We start from the raw sequence: 26,229 nt of genomic DNA, 5'->3' as shown, positions 1-26,229 counted from the left end.
AAATCCTCCCCTCTCGTTTTCTTTTTTTTTTTTTTATTTTCCAAAAGAAGGAACAGAGAAGAGGTCCAGGTGAGGATATTCCCTCAAAGGCCCAGTCCTCTGTTCTTAATGCTACCTCGCTATCACGGGAAATAGCGAACAGTATAAAAAAAAAAAAAAATATATATATATATATATATATATATATATATATATATATATATATATATATATATATATATATATATATATATATGTACACATCCACACTTGCTGCCTTCATCCATTCCCGTTGCCACCACACCACACATGAAATGGCACCCTCCTCATCCCAAGCACGCTCGAGATAGCGTTATGAAAAGACAACAAAGGCCACATTCGTTCACACTCAGTCTCTAGCTGTCATATGTAATGCACCAAAACCACTGCTTCCCACCGACGCCTGGCTCTACAAAACTTTCATTGGTTTACCCTAGATGCTTCACATGCCCTGGTTCAATCCATTGACAGCACGTCAACCCGGTATACCACAATGTTCCAATTCACTCTAATGTGTTGCCTCTCATGATCTTTCTTCTCATGACCAGGTGCATAGGCACCAATTATCACTCATTTCTCTCCATCCACTTTCACTTTTACCCATATTAAAATAGAGTTTACTTTCTTATATATACATTATAAAATATAGACATTAAAAATAAACAAAGGAACTGCACTCACTCTGAGTTTGGTAAAGTGTGTGAAAGAAGAAAGTTAAGAGTAAATGTGAATAAGAGCAAGGTTATTAGGTACAGTAGGGTTGAGGGTCAAGTCAATTGGGAGGTAAGTTTGAATGGAGAAAAACTGGAGGAAGTAAAGTGTTTTAGATATCTGGGAGTGAATCTGGCAGCGGATGGAACCATGGAAGCGGAAGTGGATCATAGGGTGGGGGAGGGGCGAAAATCCTGGGAGCCTTGAAGAATGTGTGGAAGTCGAGAACATTATCTCGGAAAGCAAAAATGGGTATGTTTGAAGGAATAGTGGTTCCAACAATGTTGTATGGTTGCGAGGCGTGGTCTATGGATAGAGTTGTGCGCAGGAGGATGGATGTGCTGGAAATGAGATGTTTGAGGACAATGTGTGGTGTGAGGTGGTTTGATCGAGTAAGTAACATAAGGGTAAGAGAGATGTGTGGAAATAAAAAGAGCATGGTTGAGAGAGCAGAAGAGGGTGTTTTGAAATGGTTTGGGCACATGGAGAGAATGAGTGAGGAAAGTTTGACCAAGAGGATATATGTGTCGGAGGTGGAGGGAACGAAGAGAAGTGGGAGACCAAATTGGAGGTGGAAAGATGGAGTGAAAGAGATTTTGTGTGATCAGGGCCTGAACATGCAGGAGGGTGAAAGGAGGGCAAGGAATAGAGTGAATTGGATCGATGTGGTATACCGGGGTTGACATGCTGTCAGTGGATTGAATCAGGGCATGTGAAGCATCTGGGGTAAACCATGTAAAGCTGTGTAGGTATGTATATTTGCATGTGTGGATGTATGTATATACATGTGTATGGGGGTGGGTTGGGCCATTTCTTTCGTCTTTCTTGTGCTACCTCGCAAACGCGGGAGACAGCGGCAAAAAAAAAAAAAATATATATATATATATATATATATATATATATATATATATATATATTCTTTTCTTTCATACTATTCGCCATTTTCCCGCATTAGCGAGGTTGCGTTAAGAACAAAGGACTGGACCTTTGAGGGAATATCCTCAAATGGCCCCCTTCTCTGTCCCTTCTTTTGGAAAATTAAAAAAAACGAGAGGGGAGGATTTCCAGCCCCCCGCTATATATATATATATATATATATATATATATATATATATATATATATATATATATATATATAAAATACTAATAAATCCATTAATTCATAAGTTAAAAGCCTAAGCCTCAAATCCACTGATATCTCCAACATCAACATGAGCAAGTGCCTACAGTTGTGCCTCAACTATGATCATGATGTTCTGCAGCTACATGACGAGATTGGTCAAGAGCCACTTCTCTCTCTTCTGGCAATACAGGAAGTATTTGATGATCAGGAGACTGTAAAGAGGCCGGACTAGATTGTCTTGGTAACTGACTATTACTGTCTTGAGAGTGTTGGTCTGCAGCTGAAGGTTTACACCACATCTCTGGCACTAGCTGGGTTTGTGGTGTGCCGTGGGATACAGATGGATTATTCAGTGCAAATTTAGGTGGCTGTATATTAGTGATTCTTGCTGTCAAAACTCTGCTCTCAGGACTTGATGAAGCTACACCACCTATAAATAGTAAACTTCACTAAAGTTCAATATAAGTACAACATAGTATGAATATGAATAAAGAAAACGTGGAAAAGATGCCTAAAAGTGTATTCATGTATGAAACTTGCAGTAAGTATAAAATAAAATTGGATAAACAACAGAAAAAAGTGAGTTGGGCAAGTATGTAAATAAATGAAGGAAATGTGAGTGCATGTTTATTGGTAATTACCTACTTGAAATTACCTATCTGTACAGTAAGGGGAGAAAGTGCTACACTCATGATGCCCCATCTCCTGAACTTTCTGTGCCATCTAAGCAGCCTTTTAAACCTATGTAAACTACCAGCTTTCATTACCTCACTGGTTAGCTTATTCCAACCATCCACCATTCTAACAGTAAACCAGCGCCTCATAACATCCTTTCTTATTAGCTTTTTACTTAGCTTTATGTTATGGCCTTGAGTTACTCTGATGCTGTATCTCTTGCAGAAATGTTCCCTGTCAGTATCATCAAAATCCGATTTCAAAAGATGAAGTCTGTTATCAACTTCCCCCTCTCTCTCTCTCCTCTCTTCCTTGGTGGGCAGCTCTGTTGTTCTCACTCTCTCATTGTTAGCTCAATTTTATTAATTCAGGAACCATCTCAATTGGTCTTCTCTGTGTAAAGGTATATATGTAAGTATAATCATCACCTATTTGTCCTGAATGGGAAGAGAGTTTTACACTTGTGGGGCCTTATCATAAACATTCTCTACTACAATATAACCTCCCAAATGTACGTATACTATCTGCATTAACTATGTCCTCAGTCATTCTGTTCCATTCATCCACCATTCATACTATAAAAGTATTTCTTCATATCCTTTTTAAAAGTTTCTTACTTATCTAGGATTATGTCCTCTGGTTGCTCTACCCATTCATCTCTCAAAGAACTGAACAGTTCACTGTCCATATCACTGATCTGTTTTAAAAACTTTAAGGTTGTAATCAGGTCACCCCTTACTCTTATCTCTTCCAAGGAGGATAAATCTAAAGCCTTCAGCCTTACCCTATAACTTATATTTATTCATTATCTATTTTGCTTTGTCGCTGTCTCACGTGTTAGCAAGGTAGCGCAAGGAAACAGACGAAAAAATGGCCCAACCCACCCGCATACACATGTATATACATACACATCCGCACACGCAAATATACATACCTATACATCTCAACATATACATATATATATACACACACACACAGACATATACATATATACACATGTACATAATTCATACTGTCTGCCTTTATTCATTCCCATCGCCACCTCACCACACATGAAATAACAACCCCCTGCCCCCTCATATGCACGAGGTAGCACTAGGAAAAGACAACAAAGGCCACATTCGTTCACACTCAGTCTCTAGCTGTTATGTGATAATGCACCGAAACCACAGCTCCTTTTCCACATCCAGGCCCCACAGAACTTTCCATGGTTTACCCCAGACGCTTCATATGCCCTGCATAAATCCATTGGTGGCACGTCGACCCCAGTATACCACATCATTCCAATTCACTCTATTCCTTGCACGCCTTTCACCCTCCTGCATGTTCAAGCCCTGATCACTCAAAATCTTTTTCACTCCATCTTTCCACCGCCAATTTGGTCTCCCACTTCTCCTTGTTCCCTCAACCTCTGACATATATATCCTCTTGGTCAATCTTTCCTCATTCATTCCATGTGACCAAACCATTTCAAAACACCCTCTTCTGCTCTCTCAACCACACTCTTTTTATTACCACACATCTCTCTTACCCTATAATTACTTACTCGATCAAACCATCTCACACCACATATTGTCCTCAAACATCTCATTTCCAGCACATCCACCCTCCTCCGCACAACTCTATCCATAGTCCACGCCTCGCAACCATATAACATTGTTGGAATAACTATTCCTTCAAACATTCCCATTTTTGCTTTCCGAGATAATGTTCTCGACTTCCACACATTCTTCAACGCTCCCAGAATTTTCGCCCCCTCCCCCATCCTATGATTCACTTCCACTTCCATGGTTCCATCTGCTGCCAAATCAACTCCCAGATATATAAAACACTTCACTTCCTCCAGTTTTTCTCCATTCAAACTTACCTCCCAATTGACTTGTCCCTTAACCCTACTGTACCTAATAACCTTGCTCTTATTCAAATTTACTCTCAGCTTTCTTCTTTCACACACTTTACCAAACTCAGTCACCAGCTTCTGCAGTTTCTCATACGAATCTGCCACGAGCGCTGTATCATCAGCGAACAACAACTGACTCACTTCCCAAGCTCTCTCATCCACAACAGACTGCATACTTGCCCCTCTTTCCAAATCTCTTGCATTCACCTCCCTGACAACCCCATCCATAAACAAATTAAACAACCATGGAGACATCACACATCCCTGCCGCAAACCGACATTCACTGAGAACCAATCACTTTCCTCTCTTCCTACACGTACACATGCCTTACATCCTCGATAAAAACATTTCACTGCTTCTAACAACTTGCCTCCCACACCATATATTCTTAATACCTTCCACAGAACATCTCTATCAACTCTATCATATGCCTTCTCCAGATCCATAAATGCTACATACAAATCCATTTGCTTTTCTAAGTATTTCTCTCATGCATTCTTCAAAGCAAACACATGATCCACACATCCTCTACCACTTTTGAAACCACACTGCTCTTCCCCAATCTGATGCTATGTATATGCCTTCACCCTCTCAATCAATACCCTCCCATATAATTTACCAGGAATACTCAACAAACTTATACCTCTGTAATTTGAGCACTCACTTTTATCCCCTTTGCCTTTGTACAGTGGCACTATGCAAGCATTCTGCCAATCCTCAGGCACCTCACCATGAGACATACTTACATTAAATAACCTTACCAACCAGTCAACAATACAGTCACCCCCTTTCTTAATAAATTCCACTGCAATGCCATCCAAACCCGCTGCCTTGCCGGCTTTCATCTTCCGCAAAGCCTTTACTACCTCTTCTCTATTTACCAAATCATTTTCCCTAACCCTCTCACTTTGCACACCACCTCGACCAAAACACCCTATATCTGCCACTCTATCATCAAACACATTCAACAAACCTTCAAAATACTCACTCCATCTCCTCACATCACCACCACTTGTTATCACCTCCCCATTAGCCCCATTCACTGAAGTTCCCATTTGTTCCCTTGTATTACGCACTTTCTTTATCTCCTTTCCAAAACATCTTTTTATTCTCCCTAAAATTCAATGATACTCTCTCACCCCAACTCTCATTTGCCCTCTTTTTCACCTCTTGCACCTTTCTCTTGACCTCCTGCCTCTTTCTTTTATACATCTCCCACTCATTTGCATTATTTCCCTGAAAAAATTGTTCAAATGCCTCTCTCTTCTCTTTCACTAATAATCTTACTTCTTCATCCCACCACTCACTACCCTTTCTGATCTGCCCACCTCCTACACTTCTCATGCCACAAACATCTTTTGCGCAAGCCATCATTGCTTCCCTAAATACATCCCATTCCTCCCCCACTCCCCTTATGTCCTTAGTTCTCACCTTTTTCCTTTGTGTACTCAGTCTCTCCTGGTACTTCCTCATACAAGTCTCCTTCCCAAGCTCAGTTACCAACACCACTCTCTTCACCCCAACATTCTCTCTTCTTTTCTGAAAACCTCTACAAATCTTCACCTTTGCCTCTACAAGATAATGATCAGACATCCCTCCACTTGCACCTCTCAGCACATTAACATCTAAAAGTCTCTCTTTTGCACGCCTATCAATTAACACGTAATCCAATAACACTCTCTGGCCATCTCTCCTACTTATATATGTATACTTATGTACATCTCTCTTTTTAAACCAGGTATTCCCAATCACCAGTCCTTTTTCAGCACATAAATCTAAAAGCTCTTCACCATTTCCATTTACAACACTGAACACCCCATGTACACCAATTATTCCCTCAACTGCCACATTACTCATCTTTGCATTCAAATCACCCATCACTATAACCCAGTCTCGTGCATCAAAACTACTAAAACACTCCCTCAGCTGCTCCCAAAACACTTGCCTCTCATGATCTTTCTTCTCATGCCCAGGTGCATATGCACCAATAATCACTCATCTCTCTCCATCAACTTTCAGTTTTACCAATATCAATTTAGAGTTCACTTTCTTACACTCTATCACATACTCCCACCACTCCTGTTTCAGGAGTAGTGCTACTCCTTCCCTTGCTCTTGTTCTCTCACTAACCCCTGACTTTACTCCCAAGACATTCCCAAACCACTCTTCCCCTTTACCCTTGAGCTTCGTTTCACTCAGAGCCAAAACATCCAGGTTCCTTTCCTCAACCAAACTACCTATCTCTCCTTTGTTCTCATCTTAGTTACATCCACACACATTTAGACACCCCAATCTGAGCCTACGAGGAGGATGAGCACTCCCCGTGTGACTCCTTCTTCTGTTTCCCCTTTTAGAAAGTTGAAATACATGGAGGGGAGGGTTTCCAGCCCCCCACTCTTGTCCCCTTTAGTCGCCTTCTACGACACATGAGGAATGCGTGGGAAGTATTCTTTCTTCCCTATCCCCAGGGGATAGGTACCATCTTTGTTGCCCTCCTCTGGACCTTCTCTATTAGCTCTTTATGCTTCTTTTGGTGAACCTGAGATGCATATTCTTGTTCTGGCCTTATATGAATAGCTTGCTAAATATTTCCTTACCCATATACTTGATGGCCATTCTGTAATTTGCCAACACACAATTGCCTCTCTACCTATTCTCCTAATATGGGACTCTGGTGACAGATTAGGGGTGATGTTAACTCCCAAGTCCTTCTCATACAAAGAATCCAGATGCTTATTTCCTGCAAGATAATAATCATAATAATCATTTGCTTTGTTTCATCCACAGTACTTTATATATGCTTAGGTTGAATTTCATCAGCCATGTTTCATTTTAACTTGGGAGTCTGCAAGGTTCCCTTATACTGATACAATCCTCTTTGCTTTTTATTTCCCCTCATGCCTTTTTATCATCTGCAGATGTATTCAGGTACGAGTCCATACCTTCAGGCAAGTCATTAATATAGATCAAGCAGAGTAATGGTCCCAGAACTAAACCCTTTGTCACTCTGCTGGTCACATTAACCCACCTAGAAAAGGCTCCTCTAACATTCAACATTTGTATTCCCACCAAGGTAATCTTCAATCTACTGAAGGAATTTTTCCCTCATTCCTACCTAATGATCCAGCTTCTTAATCAGCTTCCCAATGTGGGTCAGTGTCAAATGCTTTCTGGCAATCCAAGTACAAACAGTCCACCAAGCTTACCCTTCTGCCCAAGACTGAGCTCACTCTCTTGTAGAAGTTAGTCACATATGTCCTCCTTTCTTTAAAACCATGCTCTCTCTCACTCAGGAACTTTCTTATCCATACAGAGTCATCCACTTGTAAAATAATCTTTTACAGAAACTTACAAATAACATTCATTAATGAAACCAGTCCTTTTATTATACTAAGATAAGATGTTTACCCTTTTTCATTCCCTTGGCATTTTGTCTCTCTAGTGACATTTTGAACTTTAATTCAAGTGTTTTATCAAACATATCTACCCACATCTTTAGCAAAAATGATAAAATTTCATCAGAATCATGAGCCTTTTATTGGTCAAGTATTGGTCAAGTCCTTTTAGTATTCTGTTCCAGATTATCCTTTCTAGATATCTCAATGACTTCCAAGACCTAAATTCCATTTCTTTTCACTGGCGTTAGGGCTATAATGTTTTCTGCTGTGAAAAAAATTTTGAACCTTTTATTCATTTCCTCACATAATCTTACATCATCCTCCACAATTTTTCCTCAGAATCCCTTGGCTTAATCAGTTGCTCCTTAACTGACAACTGACTCCTGATGATTCTATGGAATAGTTTTGGATTTGTCCTACTCTGTCCACAATATTCTTTTCAGAATTCTTTTGTTCCTCCTTTCTTATCTTACAATACTCACTCCATGTTCTCTTATACCTTGTAAGTGCTGGCTAGCTGAAATGATGCCCATATCTTCGCCACTGTGCATCTCAGAGTTCCTTTATGTTTTGGCATCTTTAACTGAACCATTCTTTCCTCTTTCTTACTGTTCCCTCTGTATTTGAGTCTTGAGGTACTAATATCTCTGCACTTTCATTGTAAATTTCACAAAATCTCACACAACAAAGTCGTGGTTTCTAGCAAATGAACTCTTTTCCTCAATCTACGTTACCATACAAATGATTAAGATTTATGTAGTTTCTGCAATCTCTAGGTCCAATTTCATCTCTGGTCTTTTAATGTCCTCATTTACCAAACACTCAAACTTAAGAATCACATGATCACTTCCAAATGGTGTATCATATGTAATGTTCTCAATATCCATGTTAGTATGAGTAAAGACAAGATCTTACAATGGTCATGAATCAGTCCCTCTTATCCTTGTGTGCATGCTGGTGTAGGATATCTTCTTGTAAACACTCTAAAACTTGTGCCTCTATGACTTCCTATCTTCTTGAGACTCTAATTTTTCCCAGTCTATCTCTTATAATAACATTAATATGCACATCTGCCCTCTAGTCACTCTTCCCATTCTATACTTTGTCTGAATGGGCTATCTTTCAATACTTCTTGAAACTCAGAGCTATCTCATATCACGAGGGATAATCCTTCCCCTCCTTCACATTACTTTCCCTTTTTTTGTTATCGTGTACCCCCTCTCGGCAGAAGTGGTGAGATTTCAAGCTTAGTTCCATGACTCCAGCTCCCATATGAGCCTTGAATTCCAGTTCCTTATCCTAAGTACTCCATGCCTTGATGACTCCAAGTCAAAAGTAACTATAAATGGTTGCTCCCTTACATTTTCATAATAACCACCAATTCTTCTTTCCTTTATCAAGGAAATAGCATTTGGTAATCCTATACCCTCCAGTAATCTTATAATACGCATCTCAAGTTTCTCTTTCCTTTCTTTCTACTCTGTTGTATGATCTTCCAAGCAAAAAATACTCAGTTACGTCTCAGCCTCATACTCTACTAATCTTTCTAATTTTGGTGCCTAAAACTTTTCAGCTTGGTCCCTCAGTGTATAAGTATATCAACCTAAGTGTCTCTAACTTTATCATATCTCTTGTAGGCAGCAATCACTGATCCTGTATGCTATGTACTTTTCTAAACCTTTCATCAACTAGCCCATAAACTTCCTTGATTGCTTCATCTCTAACAGTGTATATCATTCTTTCAACCGCTTCACTTAATTTCCTGTGTACTTCTGTTTGTATCTCCCTGAGTCTACATTCCTCTTCGTGCTCTGTGGCTGTTGACCTGCTGCCAACATTATTCTTTCCAAACTTCCTTACCCACTGCTATCATCCATCTCTGTTTGTTAGTCCTTTTCTTGAACTGAACAGCTGCCGACAGTGCTCCTTCTGCACTTCTGTGCCCTATATGTTAAAAAAAAGTCTGTCTGTGCTTTGTCCATTCCTTTACCTCTGAATGGTTGCCAATATTACTCCTGTAATTCCCTGCCTAATATTGTCACAAATAGGTTCCATAAGCACAACAATCCCATCCTCTGACTGAACAGCTTCTAGCACATCAAGAGAAGACCCATTAGACTATGTCTGATTTTAAATGGCTTCATCTTCTTTCCCCTGGTTTAGTATTTCCTGAATCCCATTAAACTGTATTTCTGTTCCTCTCTAGCCTCAGTTTTTTAACTCTAGCTCTAGTTGTGTTACCCTCTGGTCTTACTTCTTAACATGTCCCCATACCATCCACAAACATTTGTTCTCTAGTGTTTTCATTTAAACATATCTCTTCCATACTAGCCTTTCCTGGCTCAGGCAGTGCTAGAGGCCTGAAATTACCCCCCAAAACAATAATAGTCACAGTGTGGATCACATGTTTGCTTTGAAGAATGTGCATGAGAAATACTTAAAAAGGCAGATGGATATGTATGTAGCATTTATGGATCTGGAGGACGCATATGATGGTGTTGATGGAGATGCTTTATGGAAGGTCTTAAGAATATATGGTGTGGGAGGTAAGTTGCTAGTAGCAGTGAAACTTATTTACCAAGGATGTAAGGCATGTGTACAAGTAGGAAGAGAGGAGAGTGACTGGTTCACAGTGAATGTCGGTTTGTGGCAGGGATAAGTGATGTCCCCATGGTTGTTTAATTTGTTTATGGATGGGGTGGTTAGGGAGGTAAATGCAAGAGTTTTGGAAAGAGGGACAAGTATGCAGTCAGTTGGGGATGAGAGAGCTTGGGAAGTGAGTTAGTTGTTGTTTGCTGATGATACAGCCCTAGTGGCTGATTCACGTGAGAAACTCCAGAAGTTGTTGACTGAGTTTGGAAAAGTGTGTGAAAGGAGAAAGTTGAGAATAAATGTGAATAAGAACAATGTTATTAGGTTCAGTAGGGTTGAGGGACAAGTCAATTGGGATGTAAGTTTGACGAGAGAAAAATTTGAGAAAGCGAAGTGTTTTAGATATCTGGGAGTGGATTTAGCAGTGGATGGAACCATGGAAGCAGAAGTAAGTCACAGGGTGGGGGAGGGGGCGAAGGTTCTGGGAGCAATAAAGAATGTGTGAAAGGAGAGAACATTATCTCAGAGAGCAAAAATGGGTATGTTTGAAGGAATAGTAGTTCCAACAATATTACATGGTTGTGAGGCATGGGCTATAGATAGGGTTGTGTGGAGGAGGGTAGAAATGTTGTAAATGAAATGTCTGAGGACAATATGTGGTGTGTGGTGCAATGACTGAGGAAGCAATGAAATGATAACATAGATGTGTAGAAATATAAAGAGTGCAGTTGAAAGAGCAGAAGAGGGTGTGTTGAAATGGTCTGGACATATGGAGAGAATGAGTGAAGAAAGATTGACAAAAAGGATGTATGTGTTGGGTGTGGAGAGAACAAGGAGAAGCAGGAGACCAAATTGGAGGTGGAAGGATGGGGTGAAAAAGATTTTGAGCGATCAGGGCTTAAACATACTGGTGGGTTAGAGGTATGCAGGGAATAGAGTGAATTGGAATGATGTGGTATAACATGGTTGGCATGCTGTCAATGGACTGAACCAGGGCTTATGAAAAGTCTGGAGTAAACCATGGAAAGGTCTGTGGGAGCTGGATATGGATAGGAAGCTGTGGTTTTGGTGCATTACACATGACAGTCAGAGACTGAGTGTGAATGAATATCAACTTTTTTGTGTTTTTCTGGTACTACCTTGCTGAAGCACGGGGTAATGATGCTGTTTACTATGGGGCAGGGTAGTGCCAGAAATGGATGAAGGGAAGCAAGTATGAGCATGTACATGTGTATATATATGTATATGTCTGTGTCTGTGTAAGTATAAGTATGTATATGTTGATATGTATATGTATGTATATGTGTGTGTTTATTTCTCTTCTATTATACTTAATCGCTGTCTTTCGCATTAGCGAGGTAGTGCAAGGAAACAGACAAGGAATGGCCCAACCCACCCGCATACACATGTATATACATAAATGCCCACACATGCACATATACATACCTAACATTTCAACATATAGATACATATACATACACAGACATATACATATATACACATGTACATATTCATACATGCTGTCTTCATCCATTCCCGTCACCACCCACCACACATGAAATAGCATCCCCCCCTCAAGCGAGGTAATGTTAGGAAAAGACAAAAAAAGGCCACATTCGTTCACACTCAGTCTCTAGCAGTCATGTGTACTGCACCGAAACCACAACTCTCTTTCCACATCCAGGCCCTACAGACCTTTCCATGGTTTACCCCAGACTCCATGGTTTACCCCAGATGCTTCACATACCCTGGTTCAATCCATTAACAGCACGTCGACCTCGGTATACCATATCATTCCAATTCACTCTATTCCAATTTCGTCTCGCACTTCTCCTTGTTCCCTCCACCTCTGACACATATATCTTCTTTGTCAATCTTTCCTCACTCGTTCTCTCCACATGTCCAAACCATTTCAACACACCCTCCTCAGCTCTCTCAGGGGTGTATCTAGGGGAAATAGCGCCTATGGCAAGCACTGAAAATGCACCTCTGGCTTGGTTAAAAATGTACATACAGTGGATTTATATAAAAATATATACAGTGTAATTATAAACTACTGAAGAGTTAGGCCAAACTTAAATTCATATAAACTCTTAAAGATTTAAAGATTCATTTTATAAAGATTCTAATATAGAAGTGGCAATGCAACTGATAGTATCAAAATATTACTATAGTTGAAAAGTAGGCAAGTTTCTTTTTCATCTCACAAAAACCAAACCATTAAAAACTTCAATCAGGTAGTATATGTCAAAAAATAAACCTGATGAGTGGTGCCCACGGCACCTGCCCTACCTGCCATACCCTAGATACGCCACTGTGCTCTCTCAACCACAATCTTCTTATTTCCACACATCTCTCTTACCCTTTCATTACTCACTTATCAAACCACCTCACACCACATATTGTCCTCAAACACTCAATTTCCAACATATCCATCCTCCTCCGTACAACCCTATCTACAGCCCATGCCTTACAACCATATAACACTGTTTGAGCCACTATTCCTTTAAACATACCTATTTTTGTTCTCGGTGATAACGTTCTCGCCTTCTATGCATTCCTTAACGCTCCCAGAACCTTCATCCCCTCCCCTACCCTGTGACTCACTTCTACTTGCAAGGTTCCATCCCCTGCTAAGTCCATTCCTAGATACCTAAAACATTCCAATTCCTCCAGTTTTTCTCCATTCAGACTTACCTCCCAATTAACTTGTCCCTCAACCCTGCTGAACCTAATAACCTTGATCTTATTCACATTTACTCTCAACTTTCTCCTTTCACATACTTTACCAAACTCAGTCACCAGCATCTGCAGTTTCTCATCCAAATCAGCCACCAGTGCTGTATCATCAGCGAACAACAACTGACTTACTTCCCAAGCCCTCTCATCCATAACAGACTGCATACTTGCCCCTCTCTCCAAAACTCTTGCAATCACCTCCCTAACCACCCCATCTATAAACAATTAAAAAAACATGGGGACATCACACACCCTCGCCGCAAACTGACATTCAATGGGAAACAATCACTTTCCTCTCTTCCTATATATATATATATATATATATATATATATATATATATATATATATATATATATATATATATATATATATATATCTCACATTTTTCATATGTATATATATATATATATATTATTTTATTTTTTTATTATACTTTGTCGCTTTCTCCCGCGTTTGCGAGGTAGCGCAAGGAAACAGACGAAAGAAATGGCCCAACCCCCCCCCCATACACATGTATATACATACGTCCACACACGCAAATATACATACCTACACAGCCTTCCATGGTTTACCCCAGACGCTTCACATGCCTTGATTCAATCCACTGACAGCACGTCAACCCCGGTATACCACATCGCTCCAATTCACTCTATTCCTTGCCCTCCTTTCACCCTCCTGCATGTTCAGGCCCCGATCACACAAAATCTTTTTCACTCCATCTTTCCACCTCCAATTTGGTCTCCCTCTTCTCCTTGCTCCCTCCACCTCCGACACATATATCCTCTTGGTCAATCTTTCCTCACTCATCCTCTCCATGTGCCCAAACCACTTCAAAACACCCTCTTCTGCTCTCTCAACCACGCTCTTTTTATTTCCACACATCTCTCTTACCCTTACGTTACTTACTCGATCAAACCACCTCACACCACACATTGTCCTCAAACATCTCATTTCCAGCACATCCATCCTCCTGTGCACAACTCTATCCATAGCCCACGCCTCGCAACCATACAACATTGTTGGAACCACCATTCAAACATACCCATTTTTGCTTTCCGAGATAATGTTCTCGACTTCCACACATTCTTCAAGGCCCCCAGAATTTTCGCCCCCTCCCCCACCCTATGATCCACTTCCGCTTCCATGGTTCCATCCGCTGCCAGATCCACTCCCAGATATCTAAAACACTTAACTTCCTCCAGTTTTTCTCCATTCAAACTCACCTCCCAATTGACTTGACCCTCAACCCTACTGTACCTAATAACCTTGCTCTTATTCACATTTACTCTTAACTTTCTTCTTCCACACACTTTACCAAACTCAGTCACCAGCTTCTGCAGTTTCTCACATGAATCAGCCACCAGCGCTGTATCATCAGCGAACAACAACTGACTCACTTCCCAAGCTCTCTCATCCCCAACAGACTTCATACTTGCCCCTCTTTCCAAAACTCTTGCATTCACCTCCCTAACAACCCCATCCATAAACAAATTAAACAACCATGGAGACATCACACACCCCTGCCGCAAACCTACATTCACTGAGAACCAATCACTTTCCTCTCTTCCTACACGTACACATGCCTTACATCCTCGATAAAAACTTTTCACTGCTTCTAACAACTTTCCTCCCACACCATATATTCTTAATACCTTCCACAGAGCATCTCTATCAACTCTATCATATGCCTTCTCCAGATCCATAAATGCTACATACAAATCCATTTGCTTTTCTAAGTATTTCTCACATACATTCTTCAAAGCAAACACCTGATCCACACATCCTCTACCACTTCTGAAACCACACTGCTCTTCCCCAATCTGATGCTCTGTACATGCCTTCACCCTCTCAATCAATACCCTCCCATATAATTTACCAGGAATACTCAACAAACTTATACCTCTGTAATTTGAGCATTCACTCTTATCCCCTTTGCCTTTGTACAATGGCACTATGCACGCATTCTGCCAATCCTCAGGCACCTCACCATGAGTCATACATACATTAAATAACCTTACCAACCAGTCAACAATACAGTCACCCCCTTTTTTAATAAATTCCACTGCAATACCATCCAAACCTGCTGCCTTGCCGGCTTTCATCTTCCGCAAAGCTTTCACTACCTCTTCTCTGTTTACCAAATCATTTTCCCTAACCCTCTCACTTTGCACACCACCTCGACCAAAACACCCTATATCTGCGACTCTATCATCCCTGGGGATAGGGGTGAAAGAATACTTCCCACGTATTCCACGCGTGTCGTAGAAAGCGACTAGAGGGGACGGGAGCGGGGGGGCCAGAAATCCTCCCCTCCTTGTATTAACTTTCTAAAATGGGAAACAGAGGAAGGAGTCACGCGGGGAGTGCTCATCCTCCTCGAAGGCTCAGAGTGGGGTGCCTAAATGTGTGTGGATGTAACCAAGATGTGAAAAAAGGAGAGATAGGTAGTATGTTTGAGGAAAGGAACCTGGATGTTTTGGCTCTGAGTGAAACAAAGCTCAAGGGTAAAGGGGAAGAGTGGTTTGGGAATGTCTGGGGAGTAAAGTCAGGGGTTAGTGAGAGGGCAAGAGCAAGGGAAGGAGTAGCAATACTCCTGAAACAGGAGTTGTGGGAGTATGTGATAGAATGTAAGAAAGTAAATTCTCGATTAATATGGGTAGAACTGAAAGTTGATGGAGAGAGGTGGGTGATTATTGGTGCATATGCACCTGGGCATGAGAAGAAAGATCAAGAGAGGCAAGTGTTTTGGGAGCAGCTGAATGAGTGTGTTAGTGGTTTTGATGGGTGATTTGAATGCAAAGGTGAGTAATGTGGCAGTTGAGGGAATAATTGGTATACATGGGGTGTCCAGTGTTGTAAATGGAAATGGTGAAGAGCTTGTAGATTTATGTGCTGAAAAAGGACTGATGATTGGAAATACCTGGTTTAAAAAGCGAGATATACATAAGTATACTTATGTAAGTAGGAGAGATGGCCAAAGAGCGTTATTGGATTACGTGTTAATTGACAGGCGTGCGAAAGAGAGACTTTTGGATGTTAATGTGCTGAGAGGTGCAACTGGAGGGATGTCTGATCATTATCTTGTGGAGGCTAAGGTGAAGATTTGTATGGGTTTTCAGAAAAGAAGAGTGAATGTTGGGGTGAAGAGGGTGGTGAGAGTAAGTGAGCTTGGGAAGGAGACCTGTGTGAGGAAGTACCAGGAGAGACTGAGTACAGAATGGAAAAAGGTGAGAACAATGGAAGTAAGGGGAGTGGGGGAGGAATGGGATGTATTTAGGGAATCAGTGATGGATTGCGCAAAAGATGCTTGTGGCATGAGAAGAGTGGGAGGTGGGTTGATTAGAAAGGGTAGTGAGTGGTGGGATGAAGAAGTAAGAGTATTAGTGAAAGAGAAGAGAGAGGCATTTGGACGATTTTTGCAGGGAAAAAATGCAAGTGAGTGGGAGATGTATAAAAGAAAGAGACAGGAGGTCAAGAGAAAGGTGCAAGAGGTGAAAAAAAGGGCAAATGAGAGTTGGGGTGAGAAAGTATCATTAAATTTTAGGGAAAATAAAAAGATGTTCTGGAAGGAGGTAAATAAAGTGCGTGAGACAAGGGAGCAAATGGGAACTTCAGTGAAGGGCGCAAATGGGGAGGTGATAACAAGTAGTGGTGATGTGAGAAGGAGATGGAGTGAGTATTTTGAAGGTTTGTTGAATGTGTTTGATGATAGAGTGGCAGATATAGGGTGTTTTGGTCGAGGTGGTGTGCAAAGTGAGAGGGTTAGGGAAAATGATTTGGTAAACAGAGAAGAGGTAGTGAAAGCTTTGCGGAAGATGAAAGCCGGCAAGGCAGCAGGTTTGGATGGTATTGCAGTGGAATTTATAAAAAAAAGGGGGTGACTGTATTGTTGACTGGTTGGTAAGGTTATTTAATGTATGTATGACTCATGGTGAGGTGCCTGAGGATTGGCGGAATGCGTGCATAGTGCCATTGTACAAAGGCAAAGGGGATAAGAGTGAGTGCTCAAATTACAGAGGTATAAGTTTGTTGAGTATTCCTGGTAAATTATATGGGAGGGTATTGATTGAGAGGGTGAAGGCATGTACAGAGCATCAGATTGGGGAAGAGCAGTGTGGTTTCAGAAGTGGTAGAGGATGTGTGGATCAGGTGTTTGCTTTGAAGAATGTATGTGAGAAATACTTAGAAAAGCAAATGGATTTGTATGTAGCATTTATGGATCTGGAGAAGGCATATGATAGAGTTGATAGAGATGCTCTGTGGAAGGTATTAAGAATATATGGTGTGGGAGGAAAGTTGTTAGAAGCAGTGAAAAGTTTTTATTGAGGATGTAAGGCATGTGTACGTGTAGGAAGAGAGGAAAGTGATTGGTTCTCAGTGAATGTAGGTTTGCGGCAGGGGTGTGTGATGTCTCCATGGATGTTTAATTTGTTTATGGATGGGGTTGTTAGGGAAGTAAATGCAAGAGTTTTGGAAAGAGGGGCAAGTATGAAGTCTGTCGGGGATGAGAGAGCTGGGGAAGTGAGTCAGTTGTTGTTTGCTGATGATACAGTGCTGGTGGCTGATTCATGTGAGAAACTGCAGAAGCTGGTGACTGAGTTTGGTAAAGTGTGTGGAAGAAGAAATTTAAGAGTAAATGTGAATAAGAGCAAGGTTATTAGGTACAGTAGGGTTGAGGGTCAAGTCAATTGGGAGGTGAGTTTGAATGGAGAAAAACTGGAGGAAGTGAAGTGTTTTAGATATCTGGGAGTGGATCTGGCAGTGGATGGAACCATGGAAGCGGAAGTGGATCATAGGGTGGGGGAGGGGGCGAAAATTCTGGGGGCCTTGAAGAATGTGTGGAAGTCGAGAACATTATCTCGGAAAGCAAAAATGGGTATGTTTGAAGGAATAGTGGTTCCAACAATGTTGTATGGTTGCGAGGCGTGGGCTATGGATAGAGTTGTGCGCAGGAGGATGGATGTGCTGGAAATGAGATGTTGAGGACAATGTGTGGTGTGAGGTGGTTTGATCGAGTGAGTAACGTAAGGGTAAGAGAGATGTGTGGAAATAAAAAGAGCGTGGTTGAGAGAGCAGAAGAGGGTGTTTTGAAGTGGTTTGGGCACATGGAGAGAATGAGTGAGGAAAGATTGACCAAGAGGATATATATGTCAGAGGTGGAGGGAACGAGGAGAAGAGGGAGACCAAATTGGAGGTGGAAAGATGGAGTGAAAAAGATTTTGTGTGATCGGGGTCTGAACATGCAGGAGGGTGAAAGGAGGGCAAGGAATAGAGTGAATTGGAGCGATGTGGTATACCGGGGTTGACGTCCTGTCAGTGGATTGAATCAAGGCATGTGAAGCGTCTGGGGTAAACCATGGAAAGCTGTGTAGGTATGTCTATTTGCGTGTGTGGACGTATGTATATACATGTGTATGGGGGGGGGTTGGGCCATTTCTTTCGTCTGTTTCCTTGTGTGTGTGTGTATGTGTGTGTGTATGTATATATATATATTATCCCTGGGGATAGGGGTGAAAGAATACTTCCCACGCATTCCTAACGTGTCGTGGAAGGCAACTAGAGGGGACGGGAGCAGAGGGCCAGAAATCCTCCCCTCTTTGTATTTTTAACTTTCTAAAAAATGGGAAACAGAAGGAGTCACGCGGGGAGTGCTCATCCTCCTCGTAGACTCAGATTGGGGTGTCTAAATGTGTGTGGATGTAACCAAGATGAAAAAAAGGATAGGTAGGTAGTATGTTTGAGGAAAGGAACCTGGATGTTTTGGCTCTGAGTGAAAGAAGCTCAAGGGTAAAGGGGAAGAGTGGTTTGGGAATGTCTTGGGAGTAAAGTCAGGGGTTAGTGAGAGGACAAGAGCAAGGGAAGGAGTAGCAGTACTCCTGAAACAGGAGTTGTGGGAGTATGTGATAGAATGTAAGAAAGTAAATTCTCAATTAATATGGGTAAAACTGAAAGTTGATGGAGAGAGATGGGTGATTATTGGTGCATATGCACCTGGGCATGAAAAGAAAGATCATGAGAGGCAAATGTTTTGGGAGCAGCTGAATGAGTGCGTTAGTGGTTTTGATGCACGCGACCGGGTTACAGTGATGGGTGATTTGAATGCAAAGGTGAGTAATGTGGCAATTGAGGGAAGAATTGGTATATATGGGGTGTTCAGTGTTGTAAATGGAAATGGTGAAGAGCTTGTAGATTTATGTGCTGAAAAAGGACTGGTGATTGGGAATACCTGGTTTAAAAAGCGAGATATACATAAGTATACGTATGTAAGTAGGAGAGATGGCCAGAGAGCGTTACTGGATTACGTGTTAATTGACAGGCGCGCAAAAGAGAGACTTTTGGATGTAAATGTGCTGAGAGGTGCAACTGGAGGGATGTCTGATCATTATCTTGTGGAGGCTAAGGTGAAGATTTGTATGGGTTTTCAGAAAAAAAGAGTGAATGTTGGGGTGAAGAGGGTGGTGAGAGTAAGTTAGCTTGGGAAGGAGACTTGTGTGAGGAAGTACCAGGAGAGACTGAGTACAAAATGGAAAAAGGTGAGAACAATGGAAGTAAGGGGAGTGGGGGAGGAATGGGATGTTTTTAGGGAATCAGTGATGGATTGCGCAAAAGATGCTTGTGGCATGAGAAGCGTGGGAGGTGGGTTGATTAGAAAGGGTAGTGAGTGGTGGGATGAAGAAGTAAGATTATTAGTGAAAGAGAAGAGAGAGGCATTTGGACGATTTTTGCAGGGAAAAAATGCAATTGAGTGGGAGATGTATAAAAGAAAGAGACAGGAGGTCAAGAGAAAGGTGCAAGAGGTGAAAAAGAGGGCAAATGAGAGTTGGGGTGAGAGAGTATCATTAAATTTTAGGGAGAATAAAAAGATGTTCTGGATGGAGGTAAATAAAGTGCGTAAGACAAGGGAGCAAATGGGAACTTCAGTGAAGGGCGCTAATGGGGAGGTGATAACAAGTAGTGGTGATGTGACAGGGAGATGGAGTGAGTATTTTAAAGGTTTGTTGAGTGTGTTTGATGATAGAGTGGCAGATATAGGGTGTCTTGGTCAAGGTGGTGTGCAAAGTGAGAGGGTTAGGGAAAATGATTTGGTAAACAGAGAAGAGGTAGTAAAAGCTTTGCGGAAGATGAAAGCCGGCAAGGCAGCAGGTTTGGATGGTATTGCAGTGGAATTTATTAAAAAAGGGGGTGACTGTATTGTTGACTGGTTGGTAAGGTTATTTAATGTATGTATGACTCATGGTGAGGTGCCTCAGGATTGGCGGAATGTGTGCATAGTGCCATTGTAGAAAGGCAAAGGGGATAAGAGTGAGTGCTCAAATTACAGAGGTATAAGTTTGTTGAGTATTCCTGGTAAAATATATGGGAGGGTATTGATTGAGAGGGTGAAGGCATGTATAGAGCATCAGATTGGGGAAGGGCAGTGTGGTTTCAGAAGTGGTAGAGGATGTGTGGATCAGGTGTTTGCTTTGAAGAATGTATGCGAGAAGTACTTAGAAAAACAAATGGATTTGTATGTAGCATTTATGGATGTGGAGAAGGCATATGATAGAGTTGATAGAGAAGCTCTGTGGAAGGTATTAAGAATATATGGTGTGGGAGGCAAGTTGTTAGAAGCAGGAAAAGTTTTTATCGAGGATGTAAGGCATGTGTACGTGTAGGAAGAGAGGAAAGTGATTGGTTCTCAGTGAATGTAGGTTTGCGGCAGGGGTGTGTGATGTCTCCATGGTTGTTTAATTTGTTTATGGATGGGGTTGTTAGGGAGGTGAATGCAAGAGTTTTGGAAAGAGGGGCAAGTGTGAAGTCTGTTGTGGATGAGAGAGCTTGGGAAGTGAGTCAGTTGTTGTTCGCTGATGATACAGCACTGGTGGCTGATTCATGTGAGAAACTGCAGAAGCTGGTGACTGAGTTTGGTAAAGTGTGTGAAAGAAGAAAGTTAAGAGTAAATGTGAATAAGAGCAAGGTTATTAGGTACAGTAGGGTTGAGGGTCAAGTCAATTGGGAGGTAAGTTTGAATGGAGAAAAACTGGAGGAAGTAAAGTGTTTTAGATATCTGGGAGTGGATCTGGCAGCGGATGGAACCATGGAAGTGGAAGTGACTCATAGGGTGGGGGAGGGGGCGAAAATTCTGGGAGCATTGAAGAATGTGTGGAAGTCGAGAACATTATCTCGGAAAGCAAAAATGGGTATGTTTGAAGGAATAGTGGTTCCAACAATGTTGTATGGTTGCGAGGCGTGGACTATGGATAGAGTTGTGCGCAGGAGGGTGGATGTGCTGGAAATGAGATGTTTGAGGACAATGTGTGGTGTGAGGTGGTTTGATCAAGTAAGTAATGTAAGGGTAAGAGAGATGTGTGGAAATAAAAAGAGCATGGTTGAGAGAGCAGAAGAGGGTGTTTTGAAATGGTTTGGGCACATGGAGAGAATGAGTGAGGAAAGATTGACCAAGAGGATATATGTGTCGGAGGTGGAGGGAACGAGGAGAAGTGGGAGACCAAATTGGAGGTGGAAAGATGGAGTGAAAAAGATTTTGAGTGATCGGGGCCTGAACATGCAGGAGGGTGAAAGGCGGGCAAGGAATAGAGTGAATTGGATCAATGTGGTATACCGGGGTTGACGTGCTGTCAGTGGATTGAATCAGGGCATGTGAAGCGTCTGGGGTAAACCATGGAAAGCTGTGTGGTGTCTGGATATGGAAAGGGAGCTGTGCTTTCAGGCATTATTGCATGACAGCTAGAGTCTAAGTGTGAACGAATGAGGCCTTTGTTATCTTTTCCTAGTGCTACCCTGCACACATGAGGGGGGAGGGGGATGGTATTCCATGTGTGGCGGGGTGGCGATGGAAATGAATAAAGGCAGACAGTGTAAATTGTGTGCATGGGTATATATGTATGTGTCTGTGTGTGTATGTATATGTGTACATTGAGATGTATAGGTATGTATATTTGCATGTGTGGACGTGTGTGTATATACATGTGTATGGGGGTGGGTTTGGCCATTTCTTTCATCTGTTTCCTTGCGCTACCTCGCAAACGCAGGAGACAGCGACAAAGCAAAATAAAAAAAAATATATATATTTATCCCTGGGGATAGGGGAGAAAGAATACTTCCCACGTATTCCCTGCGTGTCGTAGAAGGCGACTAAAAGGGGAGGGAGCGGGGGGCTGGAAATCCTCCCCTCTCATTATTTTTCTTTGATTTTCCAAAAGAAGTAACAGAGAAGGGGGCCAGGCAAGGATATTCCCTCAAAGGCCCAGTTCTCTGTTCTTAACGCTACCTCGCTAATGCGGGAAATGGCGAATAGCTTGAAATATGAAAGAAAAAATATATATTTATATATATTCCCTCAGAGGTCCGGTCCTCTGTTCTTGGCGCTACCTTGCTAACGCGGGAAATGGCGAATGGTATGAAGGAGGAGAATATATATATATATAAATATATATATATATATATATATATATATATATATATATATATATATATATATATTCCGAAAAAGGGCCCAGTCCTCTGTTCTTAACGCTACCTCGCTAATGCGGGAAATGGCGAATAGTTTGAAAAAAAAAAAAAAAATATATATATATATATATATATATATATATATATATATATATATATATATTATATATATATATATATATATATATATATTTCTTTCTTTTCTTTCATACTATTCGCCATTTCCCGCGTTAGCAAGGTAGCGTTAAGAACAGAGGACCGGGCCTCTGAGGGAATATCCTCACCTGGCCTCGTTCTCTGTTCCTTCTTTTGGAAAATCAAAAAAAAAAAACGAGAGGGGAGGATTTCCAGCCCCCCGCTCCCATATATATATATATATATATATATATATATATATATATATATATATATATATATATATATATATATATCTTTTTCTTTTAAACTATTTGCCATTTCCCGCGTTAGCGAGGTAGCGTTAAGAACAGAGGACTGGGCCTTTTTTGGAATATCCTCACCTGGCCCCCTCTGTTCCTTCTTTTGGAAAATTAAAAAAAACAAAACAAGAGGGGAGGATTTCCAGCCCCCCGCTCCCTCCTCTTTTAGTCGCCTTCTACGACACGCAGGGAATACGTGGGAAGTATTCTTAATCCCCTATCCCCAGGGATAACAACTGACATACATTTATAAATAATGAAGAATCATAAAGTTCTTGTATTTGGGATTACCTAAAGCTTCCTCTTCAGTCATGCAAATATTAAACATGATCTTAGGAGCACCAAAAGACTGGGGTGGGATAGGCTAATGATGATAACGGCTAGACTCACAATGAATACAATAGGTATACCAATGTCCAATGGAATCTCCTAATTAACAATATATTATGCATAATTTACATGGTATAAGTAGAATATGCCATAAATAACTTGCATCAAAGGGAAATCTAATGTTCAAAAAAACGTTTAAATACATATATATGGAGAGATAATAATTAGCAGGTGTTTGAGCTACTTGATAGCAAGGGCCTTTTGAACAAGTAATATCATTAGGCAGAAATATCGTTACCCAGGACTGCCATGTGATTTGATTTTAATGCTTAAGACCATTCTCATCAGAAAGGAAACATGACTGCATCATAATTTTACTCTTACCAATCAGTTTGACAGTAAAACCTTTAACTCATTGGAGACAGCATGGCTAACGTCCAACCTGCCTATTTTTTTTTTTTTTTTTTATACTTTGTCGCTGTCTCCCACGTTTGCGAGGTAGCGCAAGGAAACAGACGAAAGAAATGGCCAAACCCCCCCCACACACATGCATATACACACGTCCACCCACGCAAATACACATACCTACACAGCTTTCCATGGTTTACCCCAGACGCTTCACATGCCTTGATTCAATCCACTGACAGCACGTCAACCCCGGTATACCACATCGCTCCAATTCACTCTATTCCTTGCCCTCCTTTCACCCTCCTGCATGTTCAGGCCCCGATCACACAAAATCTTTTTCACTCCATCTTTCCACCTCCAATTTGGTCTCCCTCTTCTCCTCGCTCCCTCCACCTCCGACACATATATCCTCTTGGTCAATCTTTCCTCACTCATCCTCTCCATGCGCCCAAACCACTTCAAAACACCCTCTTCTGCTCTCTCAACCACGCTCTTTTTATTTCCACACATCTCTCTTACCCTTACGTTACTCACTCGATCAAACCACCTCACACCACACATTGTCCTCAAACATCTCATTTCCAGCACATCCATCCTCCTGTGCACAACTCTATCCATAGCCCACGCCTCGCAACTATACAACATTGTTGGAACCACTATTCCTTCAAACATACCCATTTTTGCTTTCCGAGATAATGTTCTCGACTTCCACACATTCTTCAAGGCCCCCAGAATTTTCGCCCCCTCCCCCACCCTATGATCCACTTCCGCTTCCATGGTTCCATCCGCTGCCAGATCCACTCCCATATATCTAAAACACTTCACTTCCTCCAGTTTTTCTCCATTCAAACTCACCTCCCAATTGACTTGACCCTCAACCCTACTGTACCTAATAACCTTGCTCTTATTCACATTCACTCTCAACTTTCTTCTTCCACACACTTTACCAAACTCAGTCACCAGCTTCTGCAGTTTCTCACATGAATCAGCCACCAGCGCTGTATCATCAGCGAACAACAACTGACCCACTTCCCAAGCTCTCTCATCCCCAACAGACTTCATACTTGCCCCTCTTTCCAAAACTCTTGCATTTACCTCCCTAACAACCCCATCCATAAACAAATTAAACAACCATGGAGACATCACACACCCCTGTCGCAAACCTACATTCACTGAGAACCAATCACTTTCCTCTCTTCCTACACGTACACATGCCTTACATCCTCGATAAAAACTTTTCACTGCTTCTAACAACTTTCCTCCCACACCATATATTCTTAATACCTTCCACAGAGCATCTCTATCAACTCTATCATATGCCTTCTCCACATCCATAAATGCTACATACAAATCCATTTGCTTTTCTCAGTATTTCTCACATACATTCTTCAAAGCAAACACCTGATCCACACATCCTCTACCACTTCTGAAACCACACGTCCAACCTGCCTATTTATTGGGATAAATTCCACCATTATTTTCCTGACACTTTAAAGATGTGTATCATAAAAGTGCCTCATCATATTCCATGAGTTCCAAAAGATAGAGTTGAGCTTATATATATACATATATATATATATATACCATGGAGACATCACACACCCCTGCCGCAAACCTACATTCACTGAGAACCAATCACTTTCCTCTCTTCCTACACGTACACATGCCTTACATCCTCGATAAAAACTTTTCACTGCTTCTAACAACTTGCCTCCCACACCATATATTCTTAATACCTTCCACAGAGCATCTCTATCAACCCTATCATATGCCTTCTCCAGATCCATAAATGCTACATACAAATCCATTTGCTTTTCTAAGTATTTCTCACATACATTCTTCAAAGCAAACACCTGATCCACACATCCTCTACCACTTCTGAAACCACACTGCTCTTCCCCAATCTGATGCTCTGTACATGCCTTCACCCTCTCAATCAATACCCTCCCATATAATTTACCAGGAATACTCAACAAACTTATACCTCTGTAATTTGAGCACTCACTCTTATCCCCTTTGCCTTTGTACAATGGCACTATGCACGCATTCCGCCAATCCTCAGGCACCTCACCGTGAGTCATACATACATTAAATAACCTTACCAACCAGTCAACAATACAGTTTATGGATGGGGTTGTTAGGGAGGTAAATGCAAGAGTTTTGGAAAGAGAGGCAAGTATGAAGTCTGTTGGGGATGAGAGAGTTTGGGAAGTGAGTCAGTTGTTATTCGCTGATGATACAGCGCTGGTGGCTGATTCATGTGAGAAACTGCAGAAGCTGGTGACTGAGTTTGGTAAAGTGTGTGGAAGAAGAAAGTTAAGAGTAAATGTGAATAAGAGCAAGGTTATTAGGTACAGTAGGGTTGAGGGTCAAGTCAATTGGGAGGTCAGTTTGAATGGAGAAAAACTGGAGGAAGTGAAGTGTTTTAGATATCTGGGAGTGG

General features: G+C 41.4%; 1 protein-coding gene across 1 annotated transcript in view; it reads right to left on the bottom strand.

Annotated features, from left to right (window-relative positions):
* Positions 1-1,677: 1,677 nt before the first annotated feature.
* The window catches only part of Pex13 (peroxin 13), a 137,422-nt gene continuing 112,870 nt past the window's right edge, over positions 1,678-26,229 (bottom strand). The window contains exon 7 of the mRNA XM_071656740.1: positions 1,678-2,282. Coding sequence (XP_071512841.1) covers positions 1,966-2,282 — 317 coding nt within the window. The 3' untranslated portion in view covers positions 1,678-1,965. The remainder of the gene's footprint in view (positions 2,283-26,229) is intronic.

This window comes from Panulirus ornatus, chromosome 63 (assembly GCF_036320965.1).
Source record: "Panulirus ornatus isolate Po-2019 chromosome 63, ASM3632096v1, whole genome shotgun sequence".
NCBI lineage: Eukaryota > Metazoa > Arthropoda > Malacostraca > Decapoda > Palinuridae > Panulirus > Panulirus ornatus.
Note: the sequence above shows the minus strand (reverse complement) of the source record. Positions and strands in the feature narration are given on the sequence as shown.